We start from the raw sequence: 14,838 nt of genomic DNA on the forward strand, positions 1-14,838 counted from the left end.
CTAAACATTATGGTTATAACTGGACCAGTGGTTCAGAAATGAAATTTCAGTTCTGATTTGATTTTTGGATCTGCCCAGAATGAATTATTTCAAGTTTCCGACAGTATATCAATATTTTTTTTTCATTTTTTAAATCTTTAGATTAACCTGATCAAAAACAATAACATTTGACTGCTGATTAACAAAATTAGACAAAATATAAACTTGAACACTAAATTAGAATTCTGCCATCAAATCCAAAACAATATACAAAGATACCATCACAAGTTTGCCCCAGAAAACGACTTATATTATCTGTGAGTCAAAACACACAAAAGGAGATAACACGTGTTATATTTACACAGACGGAGGGTCTCAGTGTTTTGTACAACCTCCCATTAATGTTTTAGTAGTCCACTTAATCGCCTAGCAGCGGAACTATTTGGGGAATCAATGTTTTGTTCACACGTTGAAATCCAAAATACAAAATTAAGGTAAATATATAAAGATGGCTTTTTCTCCCACCTCAGATAAGTAGTACCATTAATTTAACCATGCTAGTAATTCTTATCTTGCCCACGGGCGAAGATAAAATGCCCGGATTGAACTTCTTTTAATGGTCACCACAGTGTAATTACCTCCCTTGTTGAAGACTGTCGTCTGTAGCGCATCATGGAAACCTTGTCTTGTGGCAATATTTAGAACGTTAGTTAATTATTTTTCGCTTCAAATGTCACCAGAAAACAGTTTCACGCACCTTTCAAGAAATAATGCTTCACTCTTCTTAGAACTATTTAAAGACCGATCAGACCATTTACATACTCTGAATCACTGCGCGAATATCCATGACAACCACGAATTATCGCATATCCGTACGCAATTTTTTTCACTAAGCACAAAAGAGTTCCAGCAAGAAAATACATTTTTACTTAATTTTGTTTAACTAAGGTGGGAGAAAAAGCATCTACCATAGCCGCTCGTGTAAAATAGGTTCATCCCGACCCTCGCGTAGGGTTTTTGCGGAAACTCCGTAAACCTCGTTTCAGCAAAACACCCTACGCTCGGGTCGGAATGAACCTATCTTACACTCTCGGCCATAGAAGATATATAATCATAACCTTAGCTTATGTTATTAGTTAATATTATAGCAATTTTAAAAGATAGTTATTCAAATATTTCTTTCGTATTGATTCCGGTTATTTTTTTAAAAAAATACAGCATTACGTCAGGACGCAAATGATAACAGATAGGATGACAAAAATTATAATAAGCCCAACTGTCATTGTGTCTCTAAATATTAGGTGAACGATATTAAATTATTAAACTAGCCCTTGATTTAATGTGGAAACACTATTCAAATAGAAATTCCAGATTTAAAATTTGAGTATTTTGTCTCTGTGACCGTTTTAATGAAGATCTTAGTCGAGTTTAGTCGTAGATTGAAATTATTTTAGTGCTATAATGGCCCTATTTTGCTACATAATGAATTGAACTTTAACAAACATTTAAAATGAACATGAAGTTGAGGAAATAAAATAAATATATGTAATTTATTTCCAATCGGTTTAATTAATAAATACATTAGCTATGCATATTGTTTATATGTATATGTGAGACAAACGGATTATCTACTCTAAAAAGGTCAGCCGTATATGGCCCTGAGCCAATAAACAGATACACAGGAAATGGCCCCTACTGTGAAATCAGTGCAATTAGCAGGAGATGCACAGCAGAGGATTATCATGCCAAACATTCCTTAAACAAGGCCTTTAAACTAGACACAGATAGACATTTGTGTTTATCAGTAATCGGTTCATCACTGTGATTTTCGATCAAATACATCCATTTCCTTAATATGCATGAAAGTCTGGCGTTAATTTTAGTATCCAAATCTTCATGATATATGTATTTTTCATACCAAGACAAGCATTCGTTTCTAGTTTCATATTGTGTAAATATATTTACTTATTGTTTTCACAATACAAGTACAAGTACATAACTTTATGTTGGCTGTTTATCATTATTTTGTTATAAAAATTATTAGTATTGTGCTCTGCAGTGGCGGTTACAGGATTTGACGAGGGAGCGTAACTAAGGGGCGTAACCATTGGCCCGCACGCCTCATTCAGCACCGAAATGTATATGATTGAAGTGTTGACAGGGGGAGGGGTACTCCAGCAGTTTTTTTAACAATTTCTTGTTCGAAACGGTGCATTTTGGGTGTTGTTTTTTCTCCTACAGTGAAATTAAAAGTGAACTTGGACGTTTATATTAGGGGGTGGGGGGCGCGTCAGATGCGCCCCACCCCTGGATCTGCTAGTGGTGTTCAACCATTGTCTCATATATCTCATTCTTTGAGTGGCATTATTTTTTAGTTGTAATGATGAGACTTGAATTAACCAACAATCAAACCCGATGGTAGTCATAGTTTCATGCGGTATTCATGAGCTTATCGTCTGTTATTGTATGTAAAACTGAATACAGAGTATTGATGAACATTATTTGGTTGTTAAGTTTACTTGGATTAACCATAACTGTTGAATGGTACCTCGGACAAAAAACGAAAGCCACCCACAACTTATAATTATCCTTCTATTTAAATAAAGTATTATATAGAAAGTCACACAAATAGTATATATTCGAATATTTTACCATTTTCCAATAGAGATTTTGTTCAAGATTGTATTCAAATGGGTTAAAGGTCAATTACACTGAACACTCTTTCTTCTTTATATTGACTAAAAGAAAAAAAAAGAAGATTGTTTCGCTATTCGCTCGCTTCGAATCTTCTGGAGACTGACAAAATTGTATATGTATTTTTTTCGCTCCAAATTTTTATTGCAAAAATCTGAGGAACAAAAACTTATTTGGTGTGGCCTAAAAAACAAGCCGTCCACCCGGAAGCTTAGTTCATCGCTCATATCAAAACTGGACTTAACATGGTTGGTTTGTGCGTTCACCTTAAGTTATGTTTGCAATAAATGACAGAATGAGACAAGGTAGAATTTGTACTCTACCTTTATCTGTTAGGTTACACAAACATTTAGACTGTACTTCCCTCTTTTTGTTATATAAACATAACTATCTAAATGACGCGGCGTGTTTATCGTTCAAAGTTGGTATTCGATATGCAACATAGTTAATCTAAGGGTCATGCATCATTAACTTCATTTACTTTATTGACCAGTTATTGATAATAAATTATCACAAGAAATCCGATAGACTTAATAGCTAATAGATCCAATTTACATCATTGACTTCTTTCAGTCTATTGGTCAGTTATAAATTATCACAAGAAATCCGATAAGCTACATCGTTCTTATATCCATTTAACAATATTGACTTCATTCACTCTATTGGTCAGTTATTGATTATCACAAGTAATCCGATCAGCTACATCGTTATTAGATCCAATTAACCTCATTGGTTGCATTCTTTCTATTGGTCAGTTATTGATTATCACAAGTAATCCGATGAGCTACATCGTTTTAGATCCAATTAACCTCATTGGTTACATTCTTTCTATTGGTCAGTTATTGATTATCACAAGTAATCCGATTAGCTACATCGTTCTTAGATCCAATTAACCTCATTGGTTACATTCTTTCTATTGGTCAGTTATTGATTATCACAAGTAATCCGATGAGCTACATCGTTTTAGATCCAATTAACCTCATTGGTAACATTCTTTCTATTGGTCAGTTATTGATTATCACAAGTAATCCGATTAGTCACGTGATTCATCACCCTGGTTTAGAGGTATGAAAGGTTAATGGAGATCGCTTATGTTTTTGAGCCCATTTTTTTCACAGTTATGCATCTGAAAACTATACTATTATAATTTACTTACTGGTTGGTACCGAAATTGCAGCAAAGAGTACGATTAAAGTATAAAAAAAACCTGGTAGTAGCGAGGAGCAAACCCACGCCGGTACAGTCAAAAACAAATAAGAATTAAATGCACCCAAACCACACGCCCTCAGGGACCCATACATTAAGAGAGGAATGATAAATCCTAAAATAGTGGACTTCAAAGACAATATTTGAGCATATGTTAACATTTGTTAAAGGGTTCCAGCCGTCAGTAACTTAGTTTTAACTGTCATACTGATTTGCAAAGCTTTATTTCGTCAAAGAATAAAAGGTACAAATTTTACAATATATGAGCGAGTGCTTTAAAGATCTAAAAGACAATACACGCTTACTTATATACTTCAAATGGTATAATTAGTACCTATCCATAAGAAATAAAGGCCTGAGCTCGGTTTCAGTAAGATATCTAGTCGTAAACCTTAAGCTGCTTAAGAGTGCTCGGGTGCTCCCGGCGTGGGTACCCCCCCCCCCTCCCGCCCCCCTAAAATCGTCAAAATTTAGATAGGTTTTATTTCAATATACTCTCAGGAGAAAAAGAGTTATACAATACGCCCAAAATGCACAATTACAGACTAGTAATTGTAAACAAATTATTGAGGGAATACTCCCAAACCCCTCTGCCAGCATTTTAAACAAACAAAATTTCCGTTTTGAGGGAGGGGCGCAATTCAAAAGGATACGCCTCTTGGTTACGCCCCCTCTTATTTCAAATTCTGAAACCGCCCCTGCTTAGACTTAAGATCATACAAATCCAGGCGTAATTTGTTTTGTAGTAAATTGTGTTTCAATAAAACTATCGAAAAGGAATATTTCGTAAAAAAATCTGCCCGTAACTTTACAGACGTCTTCGAAGACTCTTAAACAGCGTAAAGTTTACAAATAAGATATCTTATTGAAATGCGGCCGGGGGGTTAAGTATAAAAGGGGACTAAAATAGAAGTAGAGAAAATACCACTCTTTCTGTGCACTTTAAACTTGCGCGCTATCAGAGGTTTAACACTATTTACAATTACAAAACTAAACATATTAACGTCCATGTAAGTCTAGACATGTCTCATTTAGAAAAGAGTTTGGTCGTCTGTTACAAAATTTAAATTTGCCTTCTGGTGATTGGCTGGCACTTTATCATTCGGAATACCTCGGCCATTTTCAATAGAAAACAACATCGGATGTATCAGTAGAAGTAGTTCATAATTATTTAAATATTAGTTATAATAAATTGTAGTGTTTTAACGTGTATGTTAATACTAAGTTTGAATTGATTGCCAATAATTGCATAAACGATTAAGATTCGCAAGAGTAAAGTCATTAAGTTTAACTGATCTATTGATATTACTACGTGACCAATGGACAATGGCCGAGGTGATCCGAATGGCACTTTATTAGCTGATAGCTTGCTGTATGAGTCTTAAAAGGACTATACACCAGATTGGCACCAAAAAAGTTGTTTTCTGTGACGAATCTCAGGACAATAATCTAATAGAATGTGTTACGCTTTGATATTATTATTGTAAAAAAAAGTACCAAAATGTAATAAAAATAAAAAATTCGCTATTTTATCATACGGAGTACAACCCCTTTAAACATCGCATATGTTTAACTTCTTTTCAGTCAGCAGCTAAACTTCCCAAATGTCTAATTTCTTGCCATCTGGTATTTCACTGAAACAACGCCCTGTAATTAAATATTGCATCACTCATTTGTGTTTTTTAAAGATAAAGATTTTTTATCATATTGCAGTGTGACGTACATATCAGTTAAGAAATATACATTTGTAGATAGTACAAATCCTACTAGTTATCACATTTATAAAATACTCAAGGAAATGACCATCACTTACCCTGAACTAGGATATTTCTTAAACAGCATATCGACTATGCTCATGTAGTTTGAAGTAGGTTTAAGTTGTATTGGAGTGGTATCCAATATGCAAGTTAGGTCAATCTTACGGCATACAACATTAATTCCATTCATTGTATTGGTTTGTTATTTATACAGTGAACCTTGTAATCCGATGTGCTACATCAATCTTAGATAAGATAGGATTAAGACCAATATTAAATACCACCTATGGACATGTATAGCATTGAGCAATACAACAGACCTTAGCAGTATTCGATATCATTGTTATCCTTAAAGTGACACTCATATTTAAAAACTACGCATAAAGATGTAACAAACATAAACCATTAAGTGAAAAACTTTCAGCTACTTACTATAAAATGCATTTTTGGCAAAATATTAATAACTGATGACAAGATTGAAACCGTGTATTTAATAGCTGAAATCGCAAAAGTATTAAATGATTGGTGAGTGCTAAAAGATGTACTGTGTTTACTATTGTCTCATTAGGTAGAAATACCGTGTTTTCTGCACCTTCATTTCAAACTAAACTAGGTATACTTCATAACAACCATTGTTTTTTTCCATTTATTTATCCTTTTTGTTATATTAAAACAATTGTATTTATTGTGGTTGATCTGTGGTTTAGAGTGCATTTAATCCTTCGATATGCCTCAGTGATCCCATTCATAAGTATGCTTCCTTATTTTCCATTAAAATCAATAAAATTAATGCTTTATGTCTTGCTGAAGATAACATATTTGTAGATTTAAGGTTTCATCTTTGAAAAAGGCTTTCAAACCAGATATCTATGTACTTATACATTTCACACAACATGATGACAAACATGCAGTCGGGCTCAGTCCGAGTGTAGACTCAGGCTCAAAAAAGCACTATTATTGAATTACTAAGACTCATATTTATTCCCTCTAAATAATTGTACAATTTCAAATAGTCGCAGTTTTGCCACTTGAGTCCGAATTCAGACATCAGAATACATGTATTTGTAATCATGGCTCCTGGGTCCGGGGTTCGATCCATTCTCGGAGCTTCTTCGGTTCTCATGGTTAAAATGTAGCAGCATTGAACAAACTGTATACACGTTCTTTCCTATTTATAAAACAATTTATTGTCTATACCCGTTCATAATTGGGACGTTACTCACTCTAACCTTGTTGTATTTTCAGGGCAAAGAGCGCGCAAAATGGGGCAGTCACTTGGAGTTCATCTTGACCTTGGTCGGGTTTGCTGTGGGATTGGGTAATGTGTGGAGGTTTCCGTACCTGTGTTTCAGGAATGGAGGAGGTACGTTTATAATAAAAGTATAATGGAAACAACAGGGCCAAGCACAAAAGCCAAAACTTTAGCGACGACCCTATTTAGGGGCACATTGATAAAGGGGTACATCGGAAGTTACACTTGGTGAATGCAAAAACAATTTGTTTGATTGTTAATGTTAATGCATTTCGATGTTTAACTCATTTGTCTCTAATGATTTAATCTAAAAAAAACCATATGATTCGTCTACAGATATAAAGTTGTGACCACGTAGCTATTAATTGATTACATCTTTATAAAGGTTCATATTTTTTTTTTAAATTATATGCGTTTTCTTTCTATTTTTTTTTAAAGTCAAATAAGTTAAACACAATAGTGTAAAATAGTTTTGCATATTTCAAGTGTAATCCTATAGTGTATGAGGCCCCGCAAAAAAATGTTTGTTTAGGGTAACCTTTCCAAAATATCTAGGTAGGGTAGGTAGGGATTTTTTTTCTATTTTTTTTTTCAAAATCTGTCGTAAGTTCAGAGTGTTTTCTTGCACATGGCAGTCTTTCCAACATTACTGTCATTGCCTGACTTTGTTTTATCATATAAACAACAATTCTGATTAAAATCTGCATTTATCCGCCCTTTGTAACTCTCTATTCGCTAACGAATATTTGTTTTGCTCAGAAACGGAAAAAAATAGTTAATGTCGGCGCATTTTTATAGGTAGGGTCGGGTTACCGGAAACGATACATATTTTTTTAGGCCTAACTAAAACAAATGACAAATCATATAAGCGATAATTTGGCGCTTTTTACGTGACCACGTAGCTTTTAATTAAACATCCCATTTATATATACAGGCTTATATATTTTGACTGTCCACACATTATATGCCTTTTCTTTGTTTTGATCATATAGGTAAAACGAGTTCATCGGAGTAATGCATAACATATATTTGCATCTATCTGACAAGTGTGAACCTATAGTGTGCCCCTTTTATGTATTGGCGCATAACTAAAACAAGAGCCAAACAAAATGTCACATATTTACAAAGGGAGATAACACTTGGTTCAAAATAACTTTATAAACAATCGTTCGAGTTACGCCGCCATAGAACGGTGATTGAAACCTGAGCTCACTGGGATTTTAAGCTGCGCTCTCACAGATGGACCGTTTTGACAACTTTATTTTAAAGATGCACTCTTATTCCCAAATAAGATAGACCATAATTAATAACATTGTTTTAATATTCCGAAAAGGATGAAAATATCGAAAAAAGAGGTTCTTATGAAGGATACCGAATTTAATTTTAAAGAAATGAGCATAAAACACGGTATTTCTACTTTATGAGACTATTGTAGACCACAGTAAATCTTTAACATTCACCAATCATTTAATATTTTTTGCGCTTTCAGCTGTTGATTAGACGGTTACAATCTTGTTATCAATACTTAATATTTTCGATAAATGCATTATTTAGTTAGTAGTTAAAGGTTTATCAATCAAAATGTATGTTTGTTATACATGTTTATGTATTGATTTTGAATAAGAGTGTCACTTTAATGTTTGTCTTAGAATGAGCAAATTTTTGCATAAATGTCTGAGAACCAGTGATATAAGACAGCTGACAAAGGATCAGATCGCAGTTTTCCATATTTACGTTCGAAATATGTTGTCTAATGATGGGAAACTTATTTTTCTTTTAACGTTAGTAAGCTTTAAGCCACAAAACCTTTCGAACGTTAATATTGAAAACTGCGAACTGATATTTTTCACCAGTCTATTTTCACTGGTTTCCAGATATTTACGCAAAGATTGGATTATTCCAAGACAAAAAATAAAAAGTTGTCAAACGGTCAATCTGTGAGAGGTGAGAGTGCAGGTTTAACCTAGTGTATGAGTACTACCCTGACACGTGAAGTATACATCAAGCTTATACGTACGAAACATGTAGGTCTTTCTGCGTCTACCTCATGCACACATGATTGTATTCCAGTCAAAGCATTTTGCCGTTTTTTTACAATGTCATATTTAAGTATGTGAACCATGTTATAAAAGGTAAGACATCAATCATTGTGATGCATATATGTGTAAGTGCATTTTTCATATTTATATCCAGACTGTTTTATGTTTTATTTATATTGATAGAATCATTGTATTATGCTTGCATGGAATCCATTTTGAATAACACCAAAAGGACGCCAATATAATGAAAGAGTATAAAAAAGGGAGAAAACAAAATTTATTATGATGGGATAACAATTCTATTAATTTGCTTCTTAAATAATAGCATGTCTATATAAAAAAAGCTCTGGGTGAAAACTTTAAAATTATGCAAAATTAACATTTTGTAACCTTACAATGAAACTTAACCAGTAGCAATTTTTGTGTGAATAATGGATGGATTACCTTAAAAGCAAATTAACTTAACACTTGCGCAAACACAACGATACCAGTTATCTGTTGCAGAATGTTATGATTTTATAAGACTTTGATCGAGTCATTGAGCTTTGTAAACGACTTTTTAAAGCTGCACTCTCACATATATACCGTAAAATGCATAAAACATAAAAAAAATATCTTAAATATAAAATTATGTGATCAATTTTTTTTGTCAGCAGTCTTATATAACTGCTTCCCATGCATTTTGGCAAAAAAAATGGCTCGTTCCATGACAAAAAATAAAAAAAAAGATGTCAAAACGTTCAATCTGTGAGAGTGCTTTAAAACTTGCATGATCTGGGTCCAAAATTAGCTTAATCTATTTACCTTCAGGCGCCTTCCTCATTCCGTACGTGATTTGTCTCGTCTTGATGGGCATCCCGCTCTTCTACCTCGAGTTGAGCTTCGGTCAGTTTGCCAGTCTTGGACCGGTCAAGGTATGGTCGGTCAACCCCGCACTAAAAGGTAGGTCATTTTGCCAAATCGGAACACCTCGGCCATTTTCTTTCGAAACAACTTCGGATTTAATAGGGACGGTTTACAATGTCAGAATTAATTACATTTTATTAGCCTGCAAGAAGATCGCGTAGTAATTTCAATTTCAAACAGTTAAGTGTAAGGACTTTACTCTTAGGAATCTTAATGATTTATGCAATACTATACTTTACTGGGAATTAATTTGAACGTAGTAAAAACTTACAAGTTTGAACGCTACCATTTGGTAATATCATTATACTATAGTTTACGAATTAATTGTACTAATATCCCGGCATTCATCCGAGGTTCGTCGTATAGCGGATATGGCCGAGGTGTTCCGATTGATCATTTGTCATTAGGTCATTTGTAATAAGGTTAGAATGTACTGTGTAATTTCGCTTGGTAATATTATCTTATAGAATATACAACATATCCTACGACGTCATTAAACAAACTAGTCCATCAATAACATTACATCAACTATAAACTCACTGTCTTTTAAGTGATTTATATCAGTTATGCATATGATAAAAAGGCTATTTGTCCAGAATGGCGTATTCGACTCTTGTAGATATAATTTGCAGTTTTTTTTATTCTGCTGCTTTAGCCTTGTGAATTCAAAACATGAAAATTCCTCGCAAGTCGAAAACAATCTCTTGGATCAAACCGCAGGACTAATAACCCAATAATATTAGGTTAACCTCACAACTCCTTCTTTAAGGTCTTGGATACTCGATGGTCATCGTGTCTTCTTTGATCTCCTTCTACTATAACGTCATCATTGCCGTCTGCTTGTTCTTCCTGTTCGCGAGCATGCGCAGTAAACTCCCTTGGACGTCATGTGACCCGGAATGGTCGACTTGTGACTGCAGGGATGACACCATGAACAAAAGTGACTCGAATCCTTGGAACTACACACGGGACGATTGCTGTAAGGTTTCAAAGAAGATACATATGTTTACATATTATATTTACGACACCCACCACACGAGTTATTGAAATTATACACGAGTGCTTCAATGCGAGTTTTTAATGTCAATCACGTAGTTAATGGGTGGCGTAACTGTTTCATACCATGTAATATGAGTGAAAAGCGTTGTTATTGATTCGTGCATTAGTTATAGCACGGTTAAACTCCGCCTTATTGTAACCGTTCCGATAATGTCTATGTGTAGAAAAGTCTCTCAAACATGTCCTACTTTCATACCTCGTTTATTTTTAAGTTATTATTTGTATATAGAGTATTAAACTGAGCAGTTAAAGAGTTTATGCAAAGAAAACCTAAAACTTTCTGATACAAATAACTACGTTATGCCACTAGCAGATAGTCTTACTTCAAAAGTACTCATTGTTTACCCGTTTATAATTAAAAAAAATATATTTTGTGTTTCAGTGAATTACACATTCAATAGAAATCAAACGACGACACCAAGTGAAGAGTACTTCTAGTAAGTAACAACTGATTTATTTTCTTATTACATTGTCTTTTAAGCTTAAGAATTAGCGTTTGACCGATCTCCTACGGAGTAATGTCCCCTGACAATTAGAATAGAAGTAATTTTGCATGGAGTTTGGCATTTGACAACAAATCATGAACATCGCACAATCCTTGTGTATTTAAATATATCAAAAACATTAGCTCATGTTTTTAGTATGTCATAAAATATTTTACATGACAGACAGTCTCGATAAGACTAATGGAATCATATTAACATTTTTAAACATTTATGAGCAGAAATTAGTCCAATAAATATGCTTATTTATCTAATATTTCTAACCTACAGCAAGCGTGTGTTGAAGATTACGGACAGTGCCGTTGATACTGGTGACATTAACTGGGAGCCCATCCTTTGTCTAAAATATTTCTAAACATTTATCAGCAGTATATTAGCTCATCTAATATTTCTAACCTACAGCAAGCGTGTGTTGAAGATTACGGACAGTGCCGTTGATACTGGTGACATTACCTGGGAGCTCACCCTCTGTCTCAAATATTTTTAAACATTTATCAGCAGTAAATTATCTCATCTAGAATGTCTAACCTACAGCAAGCGTGTGTTGAAGCTGACGGGCAGTCTCGGCGAGACTGGTGGCATTAGTTGGGAGCTTACCCTCTGTCTCCTGGCCGCCTGGACCATTGTTTTCCTTGTCCTGACGAAAGGCATCAAATCACTTGGAAAGGTTGGTGTTTACATGTAGACCAGTGCCTTCAGGATATACTTTACTGTTGTATTGTTTTGTATGTAATTGCTGATATTGGAATTTGACACAAAATGGATTATAACCAGCGTTCACTGTTTGACCATCGAGCGTACTCGAACTGGTTTAAAATCTCCAAATCGTAACCATTTTTTTTTAACTTTTCAATGTTATGAACTGAAAACCATCGCAGTTTGATGACCCAACACGTGCTTTGTCTTATAAAACGATACCATTAAGTGTTTAGAAAACTTAGATGTCCGTCACATACCCCAAACAACAGAACAATGTTGGTCCGATATAAACCATCGCAGTTTTATGAGCTTGAACGTATTTGTTCTTGTAACACTAACATAAGCATAAAATGACATACAGTCGAACCCCGTTGGCTCGAACTCGCTTGGCTCGAATTCCTCGTTGGCTCGAACTCAATCTGAAGGACCTATTTATTTGAACAGAACGTAAACATTCCCGCTTGGCTCAAATTTTCCGAGGCTCGAGGTTTTTTCGCCGGTCCCTGTGAGTTCGAGCCAACGGGGTTCGACTGTAGTTGTTTAGAAAACTAAAATGTCCGCCACACCCCCAGTACAATGTGGGTTCAAGATAAGCCATGTGTGTTCTCTTGCCGGCCATCAGGAGGTCATCATTTTATTCACAGAATACACAATTGATTCATATTTGCCTATAAAGAGCTTCACGATCCTACTAACATTATTATTGTTATTTTGGCCGATTCGTGATCCATTGGCTACACACTGGTCCTTGGTTACTGTCAATCCAGGGGTGACATGTTCGAACCAATGTCGCTTTAACTAAGGTTACAATCTGTCGGTGCACTATGCTCCAAAAACCTGAGATGAATTTCAATCTTATCGGAGCACACGCCGAAAGGGCCTTTTCCGAGTGCGATAATATATATGCTTACGAATACCCCTAAAATTATTATTATCAGTAGGGCATTACAAGTTTAATCTCGTCTTCTCTCTTCAGGTGGTGTATGTGACAGCCATCTTCCCCTACATATTGCTGACGATCTTGTTGATTCGTGGGCTGACATTAGAGGGGTCGGGAAACGGTGTTCATTTCTACCTGACACCGAATATATCCATGCTGGCAGAGGCACAGGTACGGCTTTAGTCCAAGCTTCGTAGACTCCTTACTTTGATAATGCCCCTAAGGAGTTAAATAATAATCCTTAGCGAAACTCTACAGCCTCGTATGTGGTGTCTGGTGTTTATTCGAAAAAAGTGTTAAGTATCACTTTTTATAACCTATATTGTGTAAGAAAATACTTGATCTACTTAAAGAGGCACTCTTACTCCCAAATAAGATTTTCCACAATTAATAAAATTGTTTTAATATACAAAAAGAAATGATTAAATGTTGAAAACAATGGTTTTTATGAAAGATACTGAGTTGATTTTTGAAAGGAAGGTGCAGAAAAAAACGACATATCTACCTTATGAAACGATAGTGGATCCCAGTTAATCTTTTAGCACTCACCAATCATTTAAAAAAATGCGTTTTCAGCTATTTAATACACGGTAACAATCTTGTTATCAGTAATTAACATTTACCACATATGCATTTTTTAGAAGGTAGTTAAAGGTTTATCACTCAAAATTTATGTTTGTTATACATGTGTTTGTATTGATTTTAAATAATAGTGTCACTTTAAATGATATAATTCAATTACTCTTAAAAGCCATCTTAACCCCAAAGTTTTCAAAAGTTTTGACTACATTTCGAAACCCGCCATTTTTTTATACTGTTATCATGCTGGATTTTAAATAGCAGTTTATACATATGTCTCTGTAATACCCAACTGCCTCTTTAACATACAAACACAATAACCAAGTCATGCCAGTCACGTCTAAAAAAGCTTAAGAAATGAAACCAGTATGTGTATACCACGTGATAATGTGCGTCATAAATGCTACGTCTGAAGGCAATATTTCGATTTGAAAATGGACTTTAAACAAAGATAACTTCACTATTTCTTAATATTCTATTCTAAGACTTCTATTACATCTTAAAGGGACTGTACAAAGGGAATAAATTCTACTAGGTAGACATACCTAGTAATCTTTTTTAATGGAAAAATACGAAAAAAAACTGCGAAAAATAAATAAATTATAAACTATGTGGTACTTCAGTTAGTAAGTTTCAATGCATTGTACACGTCGATGCCAAGTTTATGTTAGTTTTCGACAATTTTCTTTCTTTTTTCGCTATTTCATCATACGAAGTACAGCCCCTTTACAATTAGTTCTTTCAATATTTGTATTGAAATGACTTTTTTTTTGTTACACACAAAAATTTAAGATCGAATCGTCAATATCGACATGCAAATAAATCTGGTCCACACAAAATAACTATTGAAATATTTTTTTTAAAAAAAGCACGCACGATATTTTTATAAATTTAATATAGTTTTGGTGTAAAATATGCTATTTAAAAAAAACACGAAAAATCTTACCCATATTTTTGACCGTCAACAGGTATGGTCTGACGCCGCTGTACAGATCTTCTACTCCCTCAGCGCCTGCTCTGGAGGACTGATAGCCATGGCCAGTTACAACAACTTTAACAATAATGTTCTCAGGTATACAGTGTTTATCAATGTTATAATGTTCAACCATTCCAAAGTTACCAGTCGAAAAATATGCAAATCGGTAAGAATTAACTTGAACTATTATTTTTCTTTAACAATTATACGATCGGCGAAGCATAATATGGTGAATGACAATACAATTGC

General features: G+C 34.4%; 1 protein-coding gene across 1 annotated transcript in view; it reads left to right on the top strand.

The window, feature by feature from the left end:
• Positions 1–14,838, top strand: part of LOC128241424 (sodium- and chloride-dependent glycine transporter 1-like) — a gene marked incomplete at its 3' end in the record, with an annotated part of 40,660 nt that overhangs the window by 17,392 nt on the left and 8,430 nt on the right. Inside the window, 7 exon segments of the mRNA XM_052958343.1 lie at positions 6,882–6,999; positions 9,738–9,869; positions 10,603–10,812; positions 11,275–11,329; positions 11,930–12,062; positions 13,071–13,205; positions 14,582–14,685. Of these exon segments, the coding sequence (XP_052814303.1) occupies positions 6,882–6,999; positions 9,738–9,869; positions 10,603–10,812; positions 11,275–11,329; positions 11,930–12,062; positions 13,071–13,205; positions 14,582–14,685 (887 nt within the window).

This window comes from Mya arenaria, chromosome 7, assembly GCF_026914265.1.
Source record: "Mya arenaria isolate MELC-2E11 chromosome 7, ASM2691426v1".
Lineage (NCBI taxonomy): Eukaryota > Metazoa > Mollusca > Bivalvia > Myida > Myidae > Mya > Mya arenaria.